The sequence below is a fragment of the Phyllopteryx taeniolatus genome, chromosome 21 (genome assembly GCF_024500385.1).
Source record: "Phyllopteryx taeniolatus isolate TA_2022b chromosome 21, UOR_Ptae_1.2, whole genome shotgun sequence".
NCBI lineage: Eukaryota > Metazoa > Chordata > Actinopteri > Syngnathiformes > Syngnathidae > Phyllopteryx > Phyllopteryx taeniolatus.
In genome coordinates, this window is record NC_084522.1 from 16,164,131 (window position 1) to 16,189,824 (window position 25,694).

General features: G+C 45.0%; 1 protein-coding gene across 5 annotated transcripts in view; it reads left to right on the forward strand.

Moving 5' to 3' along the window:
• phf14 (PHD finger protein 14) overlaps positions 1-25,694 on the forward strand; it is a 139,202-nt gene that overhangs the window by 70,726 nt on the left and 42,782 nt on the right. For 2 of the 5 annotated variants that reach the window (XM_061759200.1, XM_061759199.1), the window contains exons 15-16: positions 311-373; positions 1,383-1,504. In XM_061759200.1, coding sequence (XP_061615184.1) covers positions 311-373; positions 1,383-1,504 — 185 coding nt within the window. Of the gene's footprint in view, positions 1-310; positions 374-1,382; positions 1,515-5,502; positions 7,570-15,739; positions 17,463-25,694 lie in introns of those variants that run through there. The other 3 variants (XM_061759201.1, XM_061759203.1, XM_061759202.1) reach the window with 3 other exon arrangements.

The following is a 25,694-nucleotide window of genomic DNA, read 5'->3' on the forward strand; positions in this document are numbered from 1 at the left end:
TATAATGCGCTCAATTGACTTTTTGAGTTAGTTGGCAAATAAAGATGATTCAGATTCTGGCATGTATGCTAGGTTAAGTCTGTCCGTAGGTATCAATCAATTTGTGTAAATGGTTGGTTGTCGACATGTACCTTGTGATTGACTGAAGACCAGCTTGTGCAACCACATTATCGCAGTTGTTCATTTTTACTTCCGGTCCTGCCTGAAAAGTTTTTTTTTTTTTTACAATCTGTTGATTTGTGCAGGTTATATGATTTCAATTGGTTTCTCGTTTTCATTGAATACTTTTTTTGTTTTTGTTGTTTCACAGAGAACCAGAGGGCAGAAGAGAAAGAATGTCCCCATCTGTGAAGACCGAGAAGACAAGATTGAGGTTTGTCACTCACTTCAAGGAATGCCAGAACCTCCTTTGTCGAGATTGATCGAATGAGTGATTGAATTGTCATCGAAGCATTGGGTTACATATTAACACCTAAATCACATTCGATGTTCCAGGAATAATGTCATAAACGATATAGTTCAAACCCAACCTACAAACTGAGTATCCCCCTTTAATTTGGGCCAGATAATCAAACAGCATGTCTCCAAACAGATCCTGCGGCAATTGCTTCGTTGAGTGCGCAAGAGGAGGTCAGCGTTGTGCTGGGACAACTCGTGGCTATTTTGCTAGGACACTGCGCCTCCTCGCAGTGCCCTGAGCATCCAATGGTTCCTTGCTGAGAGGAACATTGCTGTACCTCCCTGCCATTGTGTGAATGTCCTACTCTTTTGCAAGCTCAAGGGGGTCAACTTAGGGGAACCATTTTGAATTCCTCGCGATATCACAGTTTACTTATTGCGGATTCAGTGCATTGTAGATTTCTTTTTTTTGATAGGTCAGTGTAGTGCAGTTGTTCACCTGCAGATCTCTCGTACTGTTGGCTTTAGTGGCTGTATGATTTTAATATGGCAACACTGACTCACACAAGGTCGACTGGGATCTTATTCTTGGCAGAAAAAGAAACCCTTACCGACTAATCTCAAGTCATACATTTGGTAAGTCACCAAATTGCTTCAGGATTCTAAGAACATGACCGGAAAGCCACTGTTTTAAAACACAAGCCGCAGTCATGAAATTCCTATGATGTTATGAAATCAATTCACAAATCCCAACCTTAGTTCGACGGATAGTTAATGCAAGGGCTGGGCAGTTTGGGGAAAAAAATAGATATCACGCTGAGTGACTTCAATGTGGAAAGTGGAACAATCCTCGGCGTCTTCACCGTAAATAACCTGTTTAATCCGTTGCATTCAGTTAGTATAGCCCCGCACTTCTTTTATACATTTCTATCAGAAACATTTACCCATACAGCATTTGATTCTTCTCATCTATCTTTCCTTAGGAATCACTGCCACGGGAGCGCAGACATCGGCAGTCTGCCGTGCTCAAAAAAAACAAAGCAGACGACACAAGGACTGAGTGTGCAACCTGCAAAGGACCGGGTGACAATGAAAATCTTGTGAGGTGAGAGAATGTGAGTGCGTGTGGCTTCGAAGTGGCACGGGGGGCTGGACATTTGCTGCGCATGCATGTGTCACAAGCGCTGTCCTGATGGTTCAAGTTCAATCTTCATTAGGTTCTCATTGCCTAGGCTCAACAGAAGTATAGGACTGACCTTATCGCTTCGATATAGACCCTCCGTATTGATACATTTGCACACTTCATTAACGTACAACGAATAGACGCACGATCTGCGCCTTTCTTGCAATTCCAGGTGCAGACATCATCAAATGGATTCCCAACCAGGGTGCCGTGGGAAATAACAATAATACGTTTGATCATTGATTAATCACAGATATACAGCAATCCCTCATTTATCACAGCTGTTCGGTTACAATCAGTGAAATCCGCCACCACATATTTTGGGGATTATTTATAGATATTTGAAAGTTTTATGTTATGTCTATAAAGTTTGATGAACTTGTCCATACTCTTTTTCATCTTCCCCACACTCCTATTATCCTCTACTATACTCATCAATAATTTCTGTATTCAGTACTTTTAAACAGCTTTTAAAGTCTGAAACCTACAGTAACACACTTACTGTACACTATTTACATCATACACATTGTAGTATGTGTTTTAATGACATTTTTTTGGTTTTGCTTTTAATGTTTTAGGCTAGGAAGTTTTTATTTTACCACAAAAAAAAATTACACCATACACTCAAAATGCCAAAGAATTATGAGTGATATGAATAGGAAAAAACAAATCTGCAGTGCATTGAATCCGCACTAGGTGAACCTCCATATAGCAAGGGAGCCACGGTACAGTATCTTTGTTCATCTGTATCTGCCAGCGATATATGGGTCATTTTCATATAATTTGATCAGTAATGATAAATACACTGGTTTTAAAAAATTTTTTTTAAAATCGAGCCTTTTTTTTTTTTTTTTTTTAACGCCGCCTATGTTTTTACAGTCCCTTAAAAAACTATTGTCACCCTTCTGAAATTCTTATATTTTTGCAGTTTCCCCACTTTAATGTTTAAGATCATCAAACGTAAATATCAAACAAACGTATTTATGTATAAAACATGTAAATATCAGACCAATGTATGTATGTATGTGTAGCGTATATTGGTTTGGATCAAATTTAGGAGAAAAGAATAAGCCGGAAGCGACGCCTGCGTTACTTCCGTTTAGCGTGATTTTCGGTTTCAGCGTTAAAATCAAATCATTTGATCTCGAAAAGGGGCACCACATCTCTTTTTAGATGTGCAAAACGTCAGGACAAAGTGACGAAAAACCTCTGTGTCTTGTAATCTGAAGGTTGCTCTAGGAATTAGATAAGAGTTCTCGATAACCAGAGGTCTTTTGTCGAATCCAAACACACAAATGATACAGGTAGTGGATTTTTAGAGAACATTTTATGAAATCTAACAGGGGAACAAATCAGAGAAAAGCACAACAAAGAACAGACGAACATTGGTAGAAGGAGGCTGAACTTGTGAGGTGAGGGTGGAATGAGCATGCGCGGTGACAATGCATAGAGCTTGGGGGTTCCTGTTCTTTAATTTGAAACCCAAATATGCACCAATCTGTAAATGAATGGACCGCAAATTGGATTTACGTTGCGTGGAACACGATTCAGGCAGGCTGGTCGATCTCCCGAATGTTTGGGCAGTCCGGTCCGTACGGAGAACAGGTGGATTTGACGGAAAAGGGAAGAAGGGAAGAGAAAAAAAAAAAAGCAAGGAAAAGGAGTTCCAAGCGCAGGGCGACCAAAGCCTGCGGGTGTCGCCGGTCGCAAGATTCTCGTAGCAGACGTGCCCGCCCGTTTCCCTCCCAACGGAGGTTGCCCGTAAGCTGCCCAGGCACACGAATGGGTTGCTCGGGGCGCTGGGAAAGTTCTGATGTGTCCTCGCCACCTCGTGGTGAGAGGCGGGGCTTCCTGGCTGAGCCAGTCTTCGGCAAGGTGGTTGAGCGAGCGAGAGCCAGCGCCAAAGGGGGGCTCCGGCCTTTATGCCCAGCCGAAAGGGGGGTGGTTCCAGCCGGCCACTCCTGGGAAGGTTCACCTCTGTCCCGTGTTTTCTCCATGTGAGGATAATGGCTCTTCCTATGGTTCGCTGGATTCCTTAAGCTTTCGAAAATGACGTTTGTAACCCTTTCCAGACTGCTAGATGTCAATGACTGTTCAGGGATTTCTTTGGATCGTGTGGTTTTGTTGCAGCTTTTTTCGATCTTTCGATGTCCAGCTTGATTTTGTCAGGACATCATCTGTTTAAGTGATTTCTTGTTGGAACAGGTCTGGAGGTAAAATCAGGTGATCAGGGTGCGATCAGTGAAAATTAACCAAAAATTGAGATTAGACACAATTAATTCCTGATTTAACAACAATTGGGGTTATTAGTTTTTCACGCAGGGCCAGGTACCTGAATATTTTTTTTCCCCTTAATAAATGAAATCACCATTTACAAACGGCATTTGAAGTTCAGTTGGGATACATTTGTCTGATATTTACATTTGTTTGATGATGTTCAACCTTAAACTGAGGAAATGATGCAAAAATCTAAGAATTTGAGGAGGGGGCCAATACTTTTTCACAGCACTGTATGTGGGTAAATGTCTCCCATGCCGAAACAACCGTGCTTAAGTCTCATTTTCTAAAAATGATTGATGATTTCAAATGTTAGCCTTTCATAGTAAAGGCAATCCTTATTGACAGAGTAAATGGTGGTGGCCCATTGAAATACACTTCTTTTTTTTGTAACGGTAAAGACATGAACAGCTTCATAAAAATCATGTAAGTTGCACAGTTTGCATGTGCGACAAGTGCATAAATGATCCTGAGTACTCGTTAAACCCATTACCTTCTCCTCTTCATACAATCCTAATAACGGACCAGGAGAAAAGCCACGCAGGCACGGGGAGAACAAGCAAACTCCACACAGGATTGAACCCGGGTCCTCCGAAATGTGAGGCGCATGTGCTAAGCAGTCGTCCACCGTGTCGCGTCAAATACTCATATGAGTAAATGAATTGATTTTCAATTCAGTGGGCCATGTCTTGACCGTTATTGGTCAAATGATCTAGAAATGACCCATTCCTAGTTTTCGTTGAGTTTTTTTGTCATTTGGTGAGCTGCTGTGTGATTTTCTTACGTCCAATGGGTGCCTTGGCTCAATTGAGGTTAGAAAACACTGGTATGGAGGGAAGGACAGTTTCGTGCAATGAAAAAAAAGTTTGATCAAATATTCCCTATTCTGACGAGATCTCTGCAAGCACAAAAAGATTGTAATATAAAGGAGTGAATGAGTGTGTGGATAACACACGACGGACAAAAAGTTGGGGATGTTGGGCTCATGTCTATCTGTTCAGTGTTTCAGTGCATTGTGCAAAACTATACTCTACTAAGGAGCTAATTGACAAAATTCACAGCAGTTGTTTGATTCACGGATCCACCAATACATTTTCGAGTACGTCCACTTCGATGCCTTTCTGTGACTCTTCCAGTAGCTACGCATCTATGTTGCAACCTGCCGGTCACTTCCCTCTGAGAAAATCCCGTTTGAAGCCTCGCAGCGGGGGGAGTCGCTGCTAATTGTTAGCTGTTGTCCAGCAAATGTATTTGTCGATGCATGCGTCAAACAATTTTGCCATTCAGATCCTTGTTAAAGAACAGCGAGCTGTGTAAAATGTGCATTCCAAAGTTCAGTTGAGTTCACTTGTAAAGGTGATCCATCCACGTTTAGCATTTTAGGTCCATCCTGAAATTGCAGCCAAATTCGAATATCCCGAACTTTTTGTGAGTGGTGCACTAAGGGTTAGGGTAACCCATTGATGTAGCTAGAGCTTTATAAAAAAGCTAAACTTACACATATAAGGTGTAGTGTTTCTGTATTTGTTGTGTTTCCTTGTCATATTTAATCGGTTTTGAATACTTGAGTTGCTTTTTTTGTTTTTTTTGGTTGGGGGTTTGAGGTGTGCTGCCCTGACTCTTTCTATCTTTGCATTGCACAGGTCGTGAGAGCCGGGGCAGCCGCCTCGCCTGGCATAAAAACTTGGGACAGATGACCATTGGCTAGAGAAAAAAACAAAAGGCAAAATTGAGGCATTTGAAGAATGACAGTTGATTCAGGATGAAGAAGAAGAAGAAGCGAGAGAACAAGAGCGCCCCCTACAGCCCACAAAGATCAACTGATCCAAACTGGATGAACCGCTGTGCAACGGAAAGCGACAGAATCTGAAATACAGAATTGCTCTGGGCATGAACTCGCTCGCATCCTGATTTGAACGGCTCAACTGCTGCTACCGCTAACGAACGAGGCTGAGAGCTTGTTCTTTTTTTGTAGCCGATTTCATATAATATTACGCCTTTTTAATTTTGGTTGCTTTGATCATATTGAGCACCGCTAAGTATGTGATGTGATGGACATCAGTAAGTTCTCAATCGAATGAAGTCGATGTCAGTCTGATGCTAGATGAGAACTTATTGATGATGAAATTGGATCATTGTATTTATTTTTTGTGTCACTAATGACAACAGTTATGCACTAAGCTGCCTTTTGGATTCAACAAAAACAACTGAACGTGCACTGCATTCCATTTGAATTGTCATGAAGAAGTGGGTGGAGCAGTGGTTGCGGTTGCGAACTTGCGGTTGTTGGCCTTGATATGGAGGCGAATTTTACTCGAGGGAGCAAGAAAATGGACAGCTGCCAAATGTAGACTATGGAGTACAAAACTCCATCAGGCACAGCAACAGCATGTTTATCTGCATCACTTCTTGCTGATGCAATGGAAAAGGGGCGTAACACATTAAGTACCCATCTATACAAGTACAGTAAACCCACATCGCGGGGATTGCGTAAGCACATGCCTACTAAAAAGAAAGTGTGCTCTGCTTGAATGATGTAAACAACAGCCGATGCGAACAGGCGATTTCCTGCCGTAAGCATTGGCACCGTTCCTCACCCTGACGGTCCCGCCAATGCAGTCGGCGAAAAGCGTTGCGGGGAATCCACAATTCATTGCGGTGATGGTTTTAACTACAGTACTGTAGTTGAAGAGAATCAAGCTCAACATCGCTCTTGCATTTGTGCATGCCGCCCGCTATTGTTATGAATGTGTGCGGTGGCTAAGGTTGGTACTTGTTCATTCATTTCATAAACTTCTGACTTCTGGCTTTCTGGTCGTGTTCTTTGTATCCTCAAGCGATTGTGTCACTTGCCAATTGTTTGACATGAGAGTAGTCGCTAAGGTTTCTTTTATCCGCTACGAATAAGAGCCCCGTTACCTTATGTGAGTCATTGCTGCCAAACTAAAATGATATCGCCGCTAAAGCTAACTGTATCGGAGACGTGTAGCTGAGTAACTGCGCTACATTGACCCATAAAAAAAAAATACCCGCAATAAGCAAACTGCCATATTGCGAGAGATGACTCTCAAAGTATTTAGATGGAGGTAAAATTCACTTCCAACAACCTTGCATGTGTGACTGCCTGTGCCTTGATTTGAAGTGGAAGGCCAGAGTTGTTTGAGGGAAGCTTGTCGTGTGCAATATACAAAAATAGTCCTTGTGCGTAGTGATTGCATTAGATTAATACAAATGTTATTGTACTTGGGTATTTAGAAGTCTTCCTCATGTGTCATATCCAGAAGTTGACAGCTGCCTGGCTTGTCTTCAGAAAGAAGCCCAGCTTTGTCTCCAAGTCCCTGGTGGTCCCTCAGTCAAGGCTGTCAAAACAGCTACTTTTTCCTCATTCAAGGCGCCAGATAAGTGTCAAAGTGTGCCCCCAAATGTCACTTTGTGGAGAAAGCTTTTGGCTCCAAGAATGCCCACGGTGTTTGCTGCTTTTGCGAGCAACCAATTCCGTTGGCCTTTGCAGATGCAAGCTTGATTTTGCTCAATCATAACATGTCATTTCTCATACATTGTCTAATAGCTGATTTCCATGCAACCTGCAAATGTAATTTTTAACTGAGCAATCCTTTATAAGTGGGTTGAAGCGTAGCTAACTCTAGTGATCCTTGTATTTTGTTTGTGTACACGTATACTTGATTAAAAATCATATTTGTTAACATGAATTACACTGTGCATGTGTGTGAGGTGTCTCAGCCACTGTCTTATAGCTCTTGAAAGTTAAGTGGGGCCTTAATAAACTCGTGACTTTTCATCTTATTGCTGCAGTGATAAATGAGTGCCAGCATGCTAATTAATTGCTCTTAACGTGCGGCGGCGGCGGTCCGTTTGTGCATGTAATGCCCTCTGTCATCTGTGATTTATCACCTGGGAACTGGCATTGTAGGTGGGGACTTAAAAATGTACCTGCTGGATATTATAGTCTTATCTGCGATGTGCGTTTGTGTAAGTTTGCATATATGTGCATGATGTATGGATGTACAGTATGTACAGCGGCTGAAATAAGTATTTAACATGTCAGCAAATATATTTCCAAAGGTGCTATTGACATGAAAATTTCACCAGATGTTGGGAACAACCCAAGTAATCCCTACATACAAAGAAAGAAGAACAAAAAAGATCAGAAATGAAGTTGTGCGTAACAACTTGAAATGACTGGAAAAAAGTATTGACCACATGAAGAATAAGAATAAAGATGATTCTGATTCTGAAAGGGAGGTGCGAAAAGGCACGGAAAGCCAAGTCAACACCGAAAAGCTATCAATCAAACAGCCCCTTGTCAGTGCACATGAATATCAGCTGGTTCAGTCCGAATTGATTGCCTACAAAAGGTCTCGTTTTCAAGGTGTCAGTCGAGACACATCTCGTGATAGCTAAGTGCAGAGGGCTGTCTCAAGTCCATTGCAAAGTAATAGTTCCAAAACATAACGATGGCAATGGTTGGAGGGGCATATCTAAGCTTCTGAACATAATACGTAAGTGGAAAGCCAATCATACCACCATTAATTTGCATCGGATCAAGTGCTCCCCGCAAGGTTTCTGACAGAGGAGTGCAAAGAATAATCAGAAGAGTTGTCCAAGAGCCAAGGACCACCCGTGGAGAGCTTCAAAAAGTCCTGGAATTAGCAGGTACTGTTGTCACAAGGAAAACTGAGTAATGTACGCCGCCGTCATGGCCTGTGTGTACGGTCATCACGCAAGGTGAAAAAAAATCATGTCAAAGCTCGTGTAAAGTTTGCTGAACAACATTTGGACAAGCCAGTTAAATTGAATTACTGGGAGAATATAGTCTGATCTGATGAGGGCAAAATGGAACTCTTGGGATCCCATAATGCACTCCACGTTTGAAGGAGAAATGCACCCTAAAAACACCACAGTGAAGTTCGGAGGTGGGAACATGATGGTGTGGGGCTGCTTTCAGCAAACCGTACTGGTAAACCACATTATTGAAGGAAGGATGACTTGGCGAATGTACCGACACATTCCTGACAAAAGTCTGCTGCCATCTTCGAGGATGATGAAAATGAAACAAGGGTGGACTTCAGGATAAGGATCCAAAACATACTGCCAAGGAAAGGTTTCAAGGACAAAAACAATAAAGGTGCTAGAATGGCCCAGCCAATCCCCTGACTTTGAATCCAGTCCAATCCAAATCTATGGAAAGAACTGAAACTCAAGGTCCATAAAAGAAGCCCACCAAACCGTCAAGATTTGCAGACTGCTTGTGTGGAGGAATGGTCCAAAATCACACCAGGGCAACGCAAACAAGTTTCTCCATACAGGAGGCGTCTTGAAGCTGTCATTGCAAACAAAGGCTTTTAGACTAATGATGAAATAAATAACAGTTGGAGTGTTCAATTCTTTTCCCCTGGGTCATTTCACATTGTTAGACATAACTTAATTTCTGAGCTTGTTCCACTATCTTTGTATGTATGTATTACTTGGCTTGTTCCCAACATCTGGTGATATAGCACCTTATGAAATATATTTAGTGAGAAAAATGGTGACGTTTTACATACTTATTCAGCCACTCTGTTTGTATGTATATATACATACATACAGACGATATACTGTATATATATCGCCGGCAGACCCCCCTCCACCCCCACCACGCCTGGGTCGGCGCCCATATATATATATATATATATATATATGTGTGTATATATATGGATATGTATATATATATATATATATGTGTGTATATATATATATATATACATATATATATATATGTGTGTGTGTGTATATATATGTATGTATATATGTATATGTATATATATATATATGTATGTATATGTATATATATATGTATGTATATGTATATATGTATATATATATATATATGTATATATATGTATATATATATATATATGTATATATATATGTATATGTATATATGTGGAACAGGATTTCGTCTTATTTTATATACAGTAATGTTGTCTGGTGGAATCACCCCACCTCCAAAATGACAACCTTTTCGGAAGAAAAACAACTGGAGGTACCGCATAGCCGGTGTGGACAAAGGAATTTATTATATTATAAAGTGGCAGTATTAACTCATATTTTATATATCGTAGCTGTCGGGTAAAATCCCCTCACCTCCAAAGTGACAACCTTTTCGTAAAAAAAAAAAAACGATAGCTTGCTTGAGTTTCCGAACACTGCTTTGTTCAAGTTATTATACCTTATAATGGTGTCATACATAATTGCAACAACACCTACCTCACATGAACAACAGCTAGCACCCCAAAACCGGAGTACCCGGAGAAACCCAATGCAGGCACAGGGAGAACATGCAAACGCCACACAGGCGAGGCCGGATTTGAACCCGGGTCCTCAGAACTGTGAGGCAAGATGTGCTAACCAGTCGTCCACCGTGCCGATGTGAATGGGGACCAGGTGTGTTAAATTTGGGGTCCTTGCTCACACTGTCATTACTGGTCACTGGAGGTTTATTATGGCAACTCATGGTAAAGAACTTTCTGAAGATCTGAAAAATCTTTTTTTTGTTGCTCTATATGAACATGACAACGTGACAATTGGCCACAATCTTTGTGTAATTTTCGAAAGAAGCACTTGAAACGCCTGTAAAATCCTCCATAACAAACACATTTAGGAAAAAGCAGTTGATTACTTCCGTATATGACCCTACCGCCCACACTGCTTTTCTCATGAACAGTTCCATGTGCACTGTTTAAGTCAAGGGGATGTTGAGTTGGTCACTTGCCTAGCTGGGAAGTTTAAATCCTTGTCAACTGTGGAACTGGATTTGTAAGGTCCTCCAGGGAGGACCCCTCACAGGACACTAAGCGGAGAGTCCAAGTCGTTCTCCTGCCTGCAGAGGTTGAAGGGGTGGGCGGTCAACCATACGCCGCACACTGCATCAAATTGGTCTGCATGGCTATCATCCCAGAAGGAAGCCTCGTCTAAATATAATGCTCAACAGACTGGAGACATGGATTATTGGAACCATCCCATGTGGTGAAATGTTTCAGGCAATACTATCTGCTCATATTCAGCCAAATGCTTTAGAACTCATCGGATCGTCCTTCACTGTGCAGATGCGCAATGACCCGGATCTACTGTGAAAGCAATGAGGGTTTTTTTAATGTAAAGAAGTGGAATATTAAGCGATGGCCAAGTCGATCACCTGACCTGATTCTGATTGCTCATCCATTTCACTTCCGAAAAAACTGAAGGGAAAATAACCCAAGAACAAGCATGAACTCAAGACAGTTGCAGTAGAGGCCTGCCAGAACATCACCAGGGATCAAATCCAGTGTCTGGTGATTTTTGTGCATTCCGGACTTCAGCTGTAATTCATTGCAAAGGATTTGTAACCAAGTATTGAAAAGTGAAAGTTTTGTTTTATGATTGTTAATTTGACACATTATTTTATTCCCTTAAAAAGTGGGAGGCATATAGACAAACTGTTGTAATTCATACACCGTATGCACCGAATGTCAACACACTCCGATTAAAAGTTGAAAGTCTGCAGTTCGAGCACATCTTGTACGTTTCATTTCAAATGATTTGTGGTGGTGTTTGGAGCCAAAAAGATGAGAATTGTGTTGATTTCCCAATATTTATGGACTTTGCTGTATATACTTTGGGACAGCTTGTTGAACCATTTGTTATGATTGATTTTGTCAAAGGACTCGGAGGCATCTATAAAGCACAAAAACATTTTGGCTTCTATACTTTCAAAGCAACTATACTAGTGTCGCACCAAGTACCCTGCCCGTACCACACCAATGTATTTTGCTGTCAAAAATAGCAGGTACCAGTTTTTTTTAGTACCTGTAGTTTAAAAAACAAAACACACATGCAACAGCGCTCATATGGTGTCTTAAAGGGCAGTACACAAAAACCTGACAGTCAGCCAATTACTTCCTGTCCCCTGACAAGTTATAAAATGCCTTCAAGTGTGGAGTAAGTGCCAAGGATTCTGCTTGTGCATGCAACTCTGGGGGAATGAAATCTGAGAATGAAATCTCAGAGTCCGCTGCTCACAAGGCTGTGTGAGAAAAGTCAGTGTAACACAGTATGCACTGAATTTTCCGGTGCTGTTAGGTAAACTGTCACTCGATGCACACAAGAGTCATGATTGCCAGCAGATGTTCGATAGCATCGATAGCATGGGACGATTTAACGCAGGTGCCCGCTGCCCAGTAGCCGACCAGGATAGAGGCTTCACTCGACGTCGGCAACCACTCCGTAAATTGGGGAGTTCGAGAAGAGTAAAAATGTACCTGAATGTAAAAGGAAAACCACTTAATGCAGCCCTATGGGGGGCACAAGCCAGTGCAAACTGTAGGCCGGTCCCAAGCCCGGATAAATGCAGAGGGTTGCGTCAGGAAGGGCATCCGGCTTAAAACTTTGCCAAACAAATATGAGCGTCCATCCAAAGAATTCCATACCGGATCGGTCGGTTAACAACATCCACCACCGGTGCCGTCAACCTGCAGGGCGCCGTTAGAAATTCAGCTACTGTGGGTCGAAGTCAAAGAAGAAGAATAAGAGGTGGAAAGCGGGTTCTTTGGCAGAAAGAGAAGAGGAAAGCACAGAGCCTAGAACTGAATATGGGGACTTTGAATGTTGGGACTATGACAGGAAAATCTCGGGAGTTGGTTGACATGATGATTAGGAGAAAGGTTGATATATCGGGTGTCCAGGAGACCAGGTGGAAAGGCAGTAAGGCTAGAAGTTTAGGGCAGGGTTGAAATTATTACACCATGGTGGAGATGGAAACAGAAATTGAGTAGGGTTATTTTTAAGGAAGAGTTGGCTAAGAATGTCTTGGAGGTGAAAAGAGTATCAGATCAAGTGATGAGGTTGAAACTTGAAATTGAGGGTGTTGTGTATAATCTCATAAGTGGATGTGGAATCGCGTTGGTCCCGCCGAACGAATTAGGGATGTTGTGCATTTTGATATTTTGTATTAGTTCCATTTGTAGATGATCTAATTTATTGTCCATTCAACAAAAACTTTAGAGGAAGATAGATAAGAGCGGCGCTCTGTAGGGGTTACCTTTTAGCTTAGTTGTTAGTCCGCCCGGACAACCGCATTGCGCCTCTGTCGGCTTACGCTGCTACTCGAGTCCGCTGCTTCATTGGCCGCTGGGTCTTGCCGAGCGTTGCACTCCGAGGGTCTCCGAGTCAAAGTCACTGGATGATCGCAATTTGAGCAAGTGTTGTTACAACACACTGCACACAAAGTCTTTGCCGTGTGTCTGTTGACTTGTCATATAGGCAAAAGTACAGACATCAGTACTCTTTCCTACTGCCCAGTGCATAGTCACCATAATAGAGTCGTAGGTATATACAACCCCAATTCCAATGAAGCTGGGACGTTGTGTTAAACATAAATAAAAACAGAATACAATGATTTGCAAATCATGTTCAACCTAGATTTCATTGAATACACTACAAAGACAAGATATTTAATGTTCAAACTGATCAACTTTATTGTTTTCAGCAAATAATCATGAACTTGTAATTTTATGGCTGCAACACGTTCCAAAAAAACTGGGACAGGTAGCAAAAAAGACTGAGAAAGTTGAGGAATGCTCATCAAACACCTGTTTGGAACATCCCACAGGTGAACAGGCTCATTGGGATTGGGTAGAAAAGGAGCTTCCCTGTATTGCTCAGTCATTCACAAGCAAAGATGGGGCGAGGTTCACCTCTTTGTGAACAAGTGCGTGGGAAAATAGTCGAACAGTTTAAGGACAATGTTCCTCAAGGCACAATTGCAAGGAATTTAGGGATTTCATCATCTACGGTCAATAATAGCATCAAAAGGTTCAGAGAATCTGGAGAAATCACTGCATGGAAGTGGCAAGGCCAAAAACCAACATTGAATTCCCGTGACCTTCGATCCCTCAGGCGGCACTGCATCAAAAACCAACATCAATGTGTAAAGGATATCACCGCATGGGCTCAGGAACACTTCAGAAAACCAATGTCCATAAATACAGTTCGGCGCTACATCCGTAAGTGCAACTTGAAACTCTACTATGCAAAGCAAAAGCCATTAATCAACAACACCCAGAAACGCCGTCGGCTTCTCTGGGCCCGAGTTCATCTAAGATGGACTGATGCAAAGTGGAAAACTGTTCTGTTGTCTGACGAGTTCACATTTCAAACTGTTTTTGGAAATTGTGGACGTCGTGTCCTCCGGGCCAAAGAGAAAAAGAACCATCCGGACCGTTATGGACGCAAAGTTCAAAAGCCAGCATCTGTGATGGTACGGGGCTGTGTTAGTGCCAATGGCATGGGTTAATTTACACACCTGTGAAGGCACCATTAATGCTGAAAGCTACATACAGGTTTTGGAGAAACATGCTGCCATCCAAGCAACGTCTTTTTCATGGACACCCCTGCTTATTTCAGTAAGACAATGCCAAACCACATTCTGCACGTGTTACAACAGCGTGGCTTCGTAGTAAAACAGTGCGGGTACTAGACTGGCCTGCCTGCAGTCCAGACCTGTCTCCCATTGAAAATGTGTGGCACATTATGAAGAAGTAAAATACGACAACGGAGCTGAAGCTGTACATCAAGCAAGAATGGGAAAGAATTCCACATACAAAACTTCAACAATTAGTGTCCTTAGTTGTCAAACGTTTATTGAATGTTGTTAAAAGAAAAGTTGATGTAACACGGTGGTAAACATGACCCCGTCCCAGCTTTTTTTTATCAGTTTGAACATGAAATATCTTGTCTTTGTAGTGTATTCAATTAAATATAGGTTGAACATGATTTGTAAATCAGTGTATTCTGTTTTTATTTATGTTTAACACAACGTCCCAACTTCATTGAAATTGGGGTTGTACAAGGAAATCCTCACCTCTTGTCTCCGCCGCGTCGCTGCTACACTGTGTCGGCTGCGAGATTTACTTCTCTTGCTGCCGGTTGAGGTCCCGATGGCCATAGGAAAAATACCTGGCACCGTGGCTGGTTTCAGTTTCTGCCTCTGTATCCCATGCTTTCTGCTCAGCCTATTTCAAAACGCGCCGGTTCAAAGTGATCAGCACAGTTTGGAATGCTTGCTAGGCACCCATAGTTGAGGACATTTCTTCCCCTGTCGATTGTCTTTCCCTATCCACTGGTCACGTATTCCTTCTTCACTTGGAAAGCCAAAAAAAAAACTCTTGCCACTGCCTGAACCATTTGTACAGCCAAATGCCACACAATAAACCATCGTGACATCGTTAAATCATACGACAACAAATATACAAGGACGGGAACAACAGCATGGAATAATAGCACACAACGCCGAATTGAACAGGATGTTTGGCTTGTGTGACGTCACAGCGTCGGAAAGAGACGAAGACCGGAAGGCGCGGGATGCAAAAAACAGAAGGCGCATTCTGCATCATATTTATCGATTTAATATATCTGCTATATAATCACTTTGGAATGGCAGTGGTGGTTTGTAAAGGGGTTCTAGAGTTCCATCCATCAATCCATTTTCTACCGCTTATCCGAGGTTGGGTCGCGGGGGCAGTAGCTTTAGCAGGGATGCCCAGACTTCCCTCTCCCCACCCACTTCATCCAGCTCTTCCGGGGGGGATCCCGAGGCGTTCACAGGCCAGCCGAGAGACGTAGTCTCTCCAGCGTGTCCTGGGTCGTCCCCGGGTTCTAGAGATATAAAAAAAAACATTTTAAATCTTTGTCCTCTGACCTTTAACCCTGCCTGTTCCTGTGTTCAAGCGCCAGAGTATTCTCGCTCCTACGCGGTACACCAGCGGACGCCTGGCTCACGATTGTAAGAATTGTTTCTCTGATACCCATGCTCGAACTTACTCCCTGTTGTTCCTCCTCTTCCAGTGCTCTCCTGTGTCTCCTGTCATGACGCTCGCTCCAGCCGTATTGCCAAGTTCACTCAACTGGTCACGTTCCAGTCTCCCCCATGCTCCCTGCTCCTACGGAACGCCTTGGAATTATTGACCTCGTGCTTCTCCCTAATAATAAACCCCTTCCAACTGCTTCCTCAGTCTCAGTCTGCTTTTGGGTCCAGTCCAATACCGTTTGGTACATACCATGACAGAATACTCTGGCCGCTATGGACCCAGCGATTCCGGAAGCATTGAGGGAAGCGCTCGTCCACCAAGACGCCCACATCGGCCGACAGGATAAAGGTCTTCAGCAAATCACGGACACAATTAACACCCTAACACAGCAAGTTTATTATTATTAAACTTATTTCCGCTCAGATGCACTCCGGCAACCCCCGCCTAACCGAATCCCCCGTGAGTATACCTCCCGAACCTGCTGCCTCCTTCCAACCCCCCCTCCCTAACAAGGAACCTCACGTTCACTAGTGATTTAGGTTCCTGTGGCCAGTTTTTATTAAACTGATCGATAGTCTTTGACCTGCTGCCTATGAGTTACCCCACCGATAAAGCTAAAGTTGCTTTTATCATAAATATTCTGCGCAGAACATCTGCTGGGTGGGCTACAGCTTTGTGGCATAATGCTTCACTGGTGTTAGTTTCATTCGAATTATTCTCAGCTGAATTGAAAAACGTTTTTTACCACCCTGTTAAGGGCAGGGAGGCCTCTCTGCGGCTCCTGGCCCTTACTCATGGCTCCAAATCTGCCACCTTATATTCTTCAAGTTTTGGATTCTGTCAGGTGAATGTGGGTGGGATGAGGGGGCCCAGATGGGGGCCCAGATGGGAATTTTTTTCTCAGGGGCTGTCTGAATGACTAAAGGACGAATTAGCGGGTAGAGAGGCGCCCATTTGCTTAGAAGAACTAATTTTACTAGCAATAAAAATGGACAATCGCCTTTGTGTGAGGGATAGAGAAAAAGAGAAACTAGCTAGCAGCCTCTGTGGGCACAACCTCTCCTGCAAACCAGCAGACACCTCATCACCCCCTCTGGACTTGAGGAGCCTATGCAATTGGGTAAGACCCGTCTGGACCGTCTGGAGCGTCAGCGCCATCTTAGTCACAGGTCATGCCAGGCCATTTCATCGCCTCCTGCCCCCAGAAGCCCGGGCTCCCCACGGGCTGAGAGCGCCGTGGTAAGTCAAGCCAGTTCCATCCCCAGCTCCCTCTCGTATGGCCATTCCTGCTTGTATCCTTGGACTAAACCACAACTCCCTGATAACTGCCCTCATCGACTCTGGAGCGAACAACATTTTCATTCACGAGAGTTTGGCGTGTCAACTCCAGCTGCCTTTCCAACCCCTCCCTCTTCCGAAGAAGGTTACGGTCCTGGACGGGCGCCTCATTTCCTCTGTGACTCTCCAGACAACTCCTATCACCTGCCTCATCTCAGGCAACCACCGTGAAACTATCCAACTGTTAGTCATTCCCTCTTCAGAAACCCCATTAGTCCTTGGACTTCCCGGGCTAAAAAAAACACAACCCCACAATCGACTGGACCCACCTGGCAATTACTGGTTGGAGCCATTTTTGCCACTCTCATTGTCTTCGCTCAGCAATTCCTACCTCCAGTGAACCTAAGGCACCAGCATCATCACTCAATCTCTCCCTGGTTCCTGAAAAATACCACGATCTCTCCCCAGTTTTCCGCAAGGATTTGGCCATATCCCCCCCCCCCAACCCCCACCCCCACCCACCCATACCGGCTTTATGACTGTGCCATCTACCTTCTTCCTGGAGCCCCTCTCCCCTCTAGTCTCCTATTCAATGTTTCCCACCCTGAAAAAAATCGCCATGGAGAAAAACTGGAAAATGGGTTTGCTGCTAACGACTCTGCCTCAGTTTGGCAAATATTACAATCAACCAAGCAATAATCCCCCCAAGCAGAGAGCAATCAAGGACTGGCTGACGACTTCAACACCTTCTACTTCAGATTTGAAAAGGACAATCACACCCACCCAGCCACACCACCGACGACCACCATCACTCCTCTGACTCAGTTTTTTATACAACAAAAGAGCAACAAACAGGCTCAGACATTGTGTCCCCCTTCTGCTTGAAACTCTGCACGGAAGAGCTCGCTCCAGTTTTCACACAGCTGCTGGACCAACTCTAGAGAGTGTCACAGGACCCCTGCTGGACCCCCTGCAGTTTGCCTCCCGAGCAAACAGGTCTGTGGATGACGCAGTCGACATGGGACTGGACTTCATCCTTGAACACATAGACAGCGCAGGGACCTACGTGAGGATCCTGTTCATGGAGCTGAACACACTCAAGACTGTAGAGATGATCATGGACTTCAGGAAACATCCTTCACCACAGCTCCCCCTCACACACTCCAACTGCCCTGTGTCAACAGTCGAGACCTTCAAGTTCCTGGGAATTAGTCTCTCAGGACCTTAAGTGGGATACCAACATCAACTCTCTCCTCAAAAAGGCCCAGCAGAGGATGTACTTCTTCCGGCTTCTGAGGAAGCACAGCCTGCAACTGGAGCTGTTGAGGCAGTTCTACACAGCAGTCATCGAATCGGTTTTGTGTTACTCTATCACAGTCTGGTTTGGTGCTGACAAAGAAGACAAAATATTCTTTGTCAGCAACGGACAGTCAAGACTGCCGAAAAAATCATCGGTACCCACCTACCTGCTCTTGAGGACTTGCACGCTGCCAGGACTAAGATATGGGCATGCAAAATCCTCTCGGACCCTCCACATCCGAGTCAGCACCTCTTCCAGCTGTTTCCCTTAGGTAGGTGCGATCATACAATGCAAACTACAACCAGCAGGTATTCTAACAGCTTCTTTCTTCTTGCCATTAACTCGTTAAACAGTTGACTTACAATTTCATTGTAGCATGCTGCCAATTTTGCACATCTTTGTCGGGACAATTCTTATTTATTTTTTAATTTTTTTAATAGTCTGTCCTGTTCAGCTGCATGGCCTTGCAGAATGGTGGATCTGTATGGCTTTATGCTGGAACAGTTTTGCTGTGGAACAGCGGAGTTTGAAATAATCCCTCTGTTTATTTTCAAATTTTTAATTATTCTGACATTTATTGAAAATCGAGCCGGACAGAAAAGGGTTTTTTGGGGGGGGATGGTGGGGGGGGACAGACAGAGGGACAGAGTGGAGAGGGGGACTAGGGGTGAAAACCACAGTATAACAATAGTGAGACAGTCTTGATATTTGAACATAAGTAACATTACAACAGTTATTTGTAGAGGTAAAGACATGCAATAACTAACCAAGAGAACCAGATAAGAAGGAACAGAGAAGGACAGTCAGCGAGCCCGTCCACCAGGGGACCCAACCGAGGGGACACTACCGACTACCCAGGACCTAGGGAGGTCCCAAGCCCGACCGAAGCGCCCTAACCAGTCCCAAGGGGGGAGGGGTAAGGGCACCGGAAAACCACTGCCCCACGCCCCCACCTCCCACCCAGCGAGAACATGTCCATGCCAACACCGAGACAGCCTATAGGGCAAATGGCTGGCCGCACCGACAGTCCCCAGCGCCCACTCCAGTCCCCAAACCAACGCAAGCGGCGACGACAGAAAGAGAAAAACTCAACACAGAGCTAAAACCCCACCGCAGCAACCCCACACCACAACGAACTAGGACAGAGCCCACACATACGACGTCCCACAGCACCCCAACCCCACGCCCCAACGATGAAAATCAGGAAAGGAGGCAGCGCCCCACAGCACCCGGCTCCATCCAAAGACAAATAAAATAAAATAATATAAAATAAATAAATACATTAAAACCCACACACACCGCTCCCCAGCCCACACGTCCGACACCGATACTGGCCATAAAGAACCCCAAGCCAAATCCCCATCCCAGTCCAACCCGCGGGCCGCCAAGAAAATAGACGCCCATAACCCGGACACCCCCCATCCAAACCACGCAATCCTCCCCGACCCAGCCCCCCAAAAGAAACGGAACCAAGCGCCACGTGGAACCGGGAGGGGGTGGGAGCACTCCTCAGCGGCCCAACAACCAGGGGTGGGGGAGGGCGCAGGCCCCAGGAGTCCAGCCAAGAGAAAAGTGACAACCCACCTCCCACCCTATTATTATGGTTATCAGGTCCCAAACTGGCAACCATTATGCCTGTACCATGAATGTGTGTGGTGGGGTTTCGTGCATTCAAATTGGAGAAACTGGTGGAGGTGAGGCAAGACGGTCACAGACACGAAAAGCAACCCCACATGGCACCGGTGACCTTCCACCCTTCCCCTTCAATGGATGAAACCAAATGCCATGAAAAGCCGATCTCCCTGACCCCCATTGATGAGGCACAGGGCCAGTGCCCGAGACAACACACATGCGAACCCCGTCCCAACCCACTGCGACGCAAGGCCGCCACGGCGAAGCTCCAGCCCAATGCCAAGTCGCCCCCCCTGCCATCGACGACCACGCCGGCCCGGGGACCAAAACAAATGCCAAAAATTTAAAATAAAAACAAAAACACCCATCGGTGCAAAAGCAGGTCGGGGCCCGGACACACACCGCGAAAGCCCTCCCCCACACACAACACAGTCCCGACCCAAGCACCGCACCGAGGCGACCGGCCACCAACCTCAACAAGGTCAAGACAAGCCCCCGTCTGCCGCCACCGCCGAGCACCAGCACGCCCCGGCCCATCCCCCACGCCAGCCCCAAACACTCCCCCGCCGGACCCCACCGGCCCCTCCCGGGTCACTTCTAAATTATTCGTGCACTCACTGTTTTATTACACTGCACTATTTGCGTACTGTTGTTGATTACTACCGCCCACTTATGTGTTTGAGGACTCTGCACCATTTGCACAATCATCAATGCAACAGATTATTCCACTATTTGCCAATTTGAACTGCATCATTGCACAATTGCCATTATAAATATATATATATTATACTTGGCCAATAATGCTGATTATTCTGGTATGTGTACACACAAATGAAGCTTAAACATTGAATATTGTAATTTTTGGTGACTCTGTGGTGGCATCTTGTGTTAAAAATAATGCATTGTAATTCTAAAGTCCCCACAGTTTTTTCATGGCCCTCTTCACCATTCATCTGAACCGGGAGGAAGTTCTTAGACCCGTTTTGCCGAATACGCAAGTAGGTTACACTTACACTGGATTGAAGACTCTTAACAGGATTCTGAACAGCACAAAGGAGGATGTTTGTTTTTTTTAAGAAAATGGATGGAAAGCTTGATTTTCTTTTGGAATATCCGCAATAAAATACTTTTTAGAAACTGGAGTACCCGGAGAAAGCCCACGCACGCACGGGGAGAACATGCAAACTCCACACAGGCGGGGCCGGGATTTGAAGCCGGGTCCTCAGAACTGTGAGGCAGATGTCCTTACCAGTCGTCCACCGTACTGCCCCTCCTCTTTTCTCAAACATTTCCTCTTGTCCACCAGGGCCACCTTATGGATAATATGTGATAGTTCAGCTAATGTCGGCAAGGCTTCAGGCAAGAAGGGCAGAATTGGTCGTTTTTTTTAATGGACTCCTCAGCTTTCATTTGTTTCCATTGCAGCTTTGAATTAATTCTATCCAGATTAGCTAATAAAGACAGCCATACTGACTTGGATTTTTCTCTAAGGTGTTTTCTCAGTATTTTACAAGTCCATTCATTACTTCCCCGTCTCATGAAACAATGGCTCTGTTTCAGTTGGGAAGCCAACAGTAAATCAAAAAGTAGGAGCTTTGCAAAGTCCACTAATCTTTCTTGCAATGAAAAGACACTGGTGCACTTTATCATAGATGAGAGTCAGCAGGTGACTGCTTTGTGTCATATTGATTTCTGTCATGTGACCACTCCCTTGGTAATTGCGTTTCCCACCTGTGATAAATTCACTGCCATGTTTCAGCCATTTGGGTTTAGACACCAATGCTGCTGGAGAGAGCCTCCAGACCTCAAGTCCCACTGTCAATACATGATTCATGTAGACACAAAGCTTTAATACATCCCAGAGGGCTTTTCTCTATGGGGGAGCATTATTTCTCAGCTGCACAAGTCACATTAAAAAAAAAAAGCAAACATCTACACTGACCCTTTTATACAGTCCATCAGTGCTGTCATCTAGTTTCAGTCCGGAATTCACAGTAGCATATTTTGTTTGAGTTAGGATGCAATTATTTTTCAGATGCCACGGTCTCTGGTTTAACGGATGTGGTTAAGTGCTCATAGCTTGCTTTTTTTCAACACATTTTCAGCATAAAATCCGAGATAGTCATTTTAAAATGCTATGTCTGTGAGGTCTTGTTTTATGTAAAGTATTGTGAAGTGTCAAGTGTAAAGTATTATGTAAAGTGTGGGATTGCCATTTGTGACTTATTTCTCACAGGCAATTCATACTGTTTGTCAAACGTTTGCTGCACGTCTCAAAATACTGGCTTTTCATCTGTATTGAAGGGCAGTTTTTGTTATGCAATGTAATGAACTGCGATACACTTTTTGAAGTGCTACATTTGTATTTGGGGGCCAAAACGCCTCATGAGTGAGTAAGTGTTGACTGTCAGGATGACATCAAATTTGTCGTATACTGTATATTGGCTCATCGGTGTTGATGGGCTCACCTTAAGTTTCCTTCAGTTTGAAGTCAAAATATTCCCAAACTGTGGCTGTTGCATTTGGCTTTGCAATCATTTTCCTTCTCATTTCGACGACGTCCCCTTGTGTGTGCGTGCTAGCCGCCCCACCTGATTGAATACCTGACAAGAGGAATTGCCCTGTTCATTCCGCTTGAAACAAACATGCCCAGGTGCTGAAACCCATGCACGGAGGGTATACTCTTGTATATATGTGCCCTGCGATTGACTGGCGACCAGTTCAGGGTGTACCCAGCCTCTCGCCCGGAGTCAGCTGGGACCCTAGTGAGGACAAGCAATTTTGGAAAATTAATGGATGGATGGGAGTTTAAACTTGGCAGCTATGACTCACGTAAGGTCAAGTGGGCTCTTATTCTTAGCAGAAAAGGTAACCTTAATGAGTAATCTCAACTCACACATTCGGTAAATCACCAAATTGATTGAGGAGACAAAGAACCATAATCTCAAACCTTGTCCTCAAGATGGTGGCGCGTGCATACGCAGCGGCTGCTCTCTCACCCAAACAAACAGTGTTTTTGTGTTTTTTGTCTTATATGTCAGTGTTTTAGTCTGTCTTCGTCATGTCTACATGTTCCAAGACGCAGATACAGTCGTAAGCTTTTGCTCGACATCGGCAGAACTACTTTTACGGAGTTAAACTCTACTCTCACTGAGGAGCTACGGAACACCGGTCTGCTCCAGGTGCCTACAACACCTGCGATCCCCACTCCTGCGTCGTGCCGAGAGTGGAGGCACCATGAAAGGAGGTAGCAGAAACGGGGCTAGCTCCGAGGTATCCGACCTCGGCTAGCGGCTAAACCGCACAAGCCGGCTATTCCCTCCATCGTGTTAGCCAACGTACACTCTCTGGACAACAAGCTGGATTACATTGGACTGCTTTGCTCTACCCGTAAGACTGTGGGAGAGTGGCCCTGCGGGAGGTAAGACTCGCGGCGGCAGACTGTGTATTTACATCAATGACGCCAAGTGCCGGGACGCGATCTTGGTCAGTCAACACTGCTCACTGCTACTGTAGTTTATTGCTCTGAAGTGCCGGCCGTTTTATTTACCGAGGGGAATAAGCGGCCAAACTCCAGCAATAACAGGAGTGAGGTGCTAAATGAGCTATAGCATCACATCAGTGAACAGCTGACGCCCCACTCAGATGCTTTCCTCATTCTTGCTGGGAACTTCAACAATGATGACACCCAAGGCTATTTTTCCTAAACTCTACTCAAACATTGACATTCCAACACAGGGAAATAACACTCTGGACAATGTTTTTTCCCCTCCCCCACCTTGCCGCCTCAGACCAGCTCACTGTTATGCTAATGCCAGTTTACAGACCACTGGTTAAAGTCTCCTAACCAGTTAGGAAACAGTGTGGCCAGAAGTGTCCCTTGAGGCACTTCAAGACTGTTTCGCCACCACAGACTGGACCATGTTCAAACAGGCTGCCATCTACAACTCCATCACAGACCTTCATGAGTACACACAGACCACTGGTGTCAAACTCAATGCCCGGGGGCCACATCCGGCCCACCACATCAATTTATGTGGCCCGCGAAAGCAAATCAAGTGCGTCGACTTCATGTTTCTTGCTAAATTAACATTGCAAACCGTCTTCCCTTTTATATAACGTTGATTGCAAACATTTTTGTTACCAATCCCCATTTCAAAATAAACTGAATTAACAACTTTATACTGGCTTCTGGTTTCAAATATAGTTATTCATCGATTTTTTGGTGTATATGTAATAACATGAGGCAATTGTACATTTACTGTATATGTGTTCTCGCTCATGACGGCCCTCCGAGGGAAACCATAACTACGATGTGGCCCGCAGCAAAAATGAGTTTGACACCCCTGACATAGACTGTTACTGCCTACATCAGCATGTGCATGGATGATGTCACCACCACTAAGTCCATCATTGTCCTTGGTAATCAGAAGCCATGGCTGTCGGGGGAGGTCTACAGACTACTGAAAATCCGCAACGGGGCTTTTAGATCTGGGGATGAGGAGGGCCTGAGGACAGCCAGGGCCAATTTGTCCCGTGGCATCAGGGAGGCTAAGAGAGAGTACTACAGGAAGATCGCTCACCGCTTCAGTGACAGCAGTGACACCAGGAGTCTGTGGCGTGGTATTCACACCATTATCGACTATAAACCCTCACCACAGACCTGCGACAGCTCCACCTCCCTGCTAAATGAGCTAAATGACGTCTTTGCTCGCTTTGAGGCACACAACAGCATCCCTGCACACAAGACTCCACCCCCACCTGGTGACCAATTGCTGACACTGACCCGGGACAGCGTGAAAAGATCTCTCAACAGGATCAACACACTAAAAGCCCCGGGCCCATACAACGTACCTGGTCGTGTTCGAGGGACTGTGCAGCTGAACTCACAGATGTTTTCGTGGACATCTTTAACACCTCCTTGAGTCAGGGTGTTGTCCCCACGTGCTTCAAAACCACCACCATCATCCCGGTCCCAAAGAAGTCGTCTCCCTCCTGCCTTAATGACTACCGTCCGTTAGCGCTCACTCCCATCCTGATGAAGTGCTTCAAGCAGCTAGTCATGCGCCACATCAAGTCCCAAGCACCCCCCCCCCCCCTTCCCCAGCACCCCTGACCCCTTCCAATTTGCATATCGGTCCAACCGGTGAACCGATGACGCCATCTCCACTGTCCTCCACTCTGCCCTCACACACCTGGACTCTAAGGACTCATATGTCAGACTGCTGTTCATAGACTTCAGCTCAGCATTCAATACCATCATCCTTCAACAACTGAACTACAAATTGGACCAGCTGTGGCTTTGATGTGCAACTGGCTGCTGGACTTTCTGACAGGGAGACTGCAGGCAGTACGGGTCGGCAGCAACACATCCAGCACCATCACTCTGAACACGGGGGCCCCTCCAGGTTGTGTGTTGAGTCCCCTCCTCTTCACCCTGCTGACCTATGACTGCAGACCGACATACAGCTCCAACTTCTTCATCAAGTTTGCAGACAACACAACTGTGGTTGGTCTCATCAGCAACGGGGACGAGACAGACTACAGGAGTGAGGTGAGCCACCTGGCCGGGTGGTGCACGGACAACAATCTCTCCCTAAATGTAAAAAAAAAAACCAAGCTGATTGTTGTGGACTTCAGGAGAGCGCACTCACAGCATGCGGCCCTGAACATCAACAGTGGTGCGGAGGAGAGTGCACATCACCGTGGACCTCTCCTGGACCAGCTCACCAGCATCTCTACTTGCTGCCCAAGCTGAGAAGAGCCAAAGCCCCGACCCCCA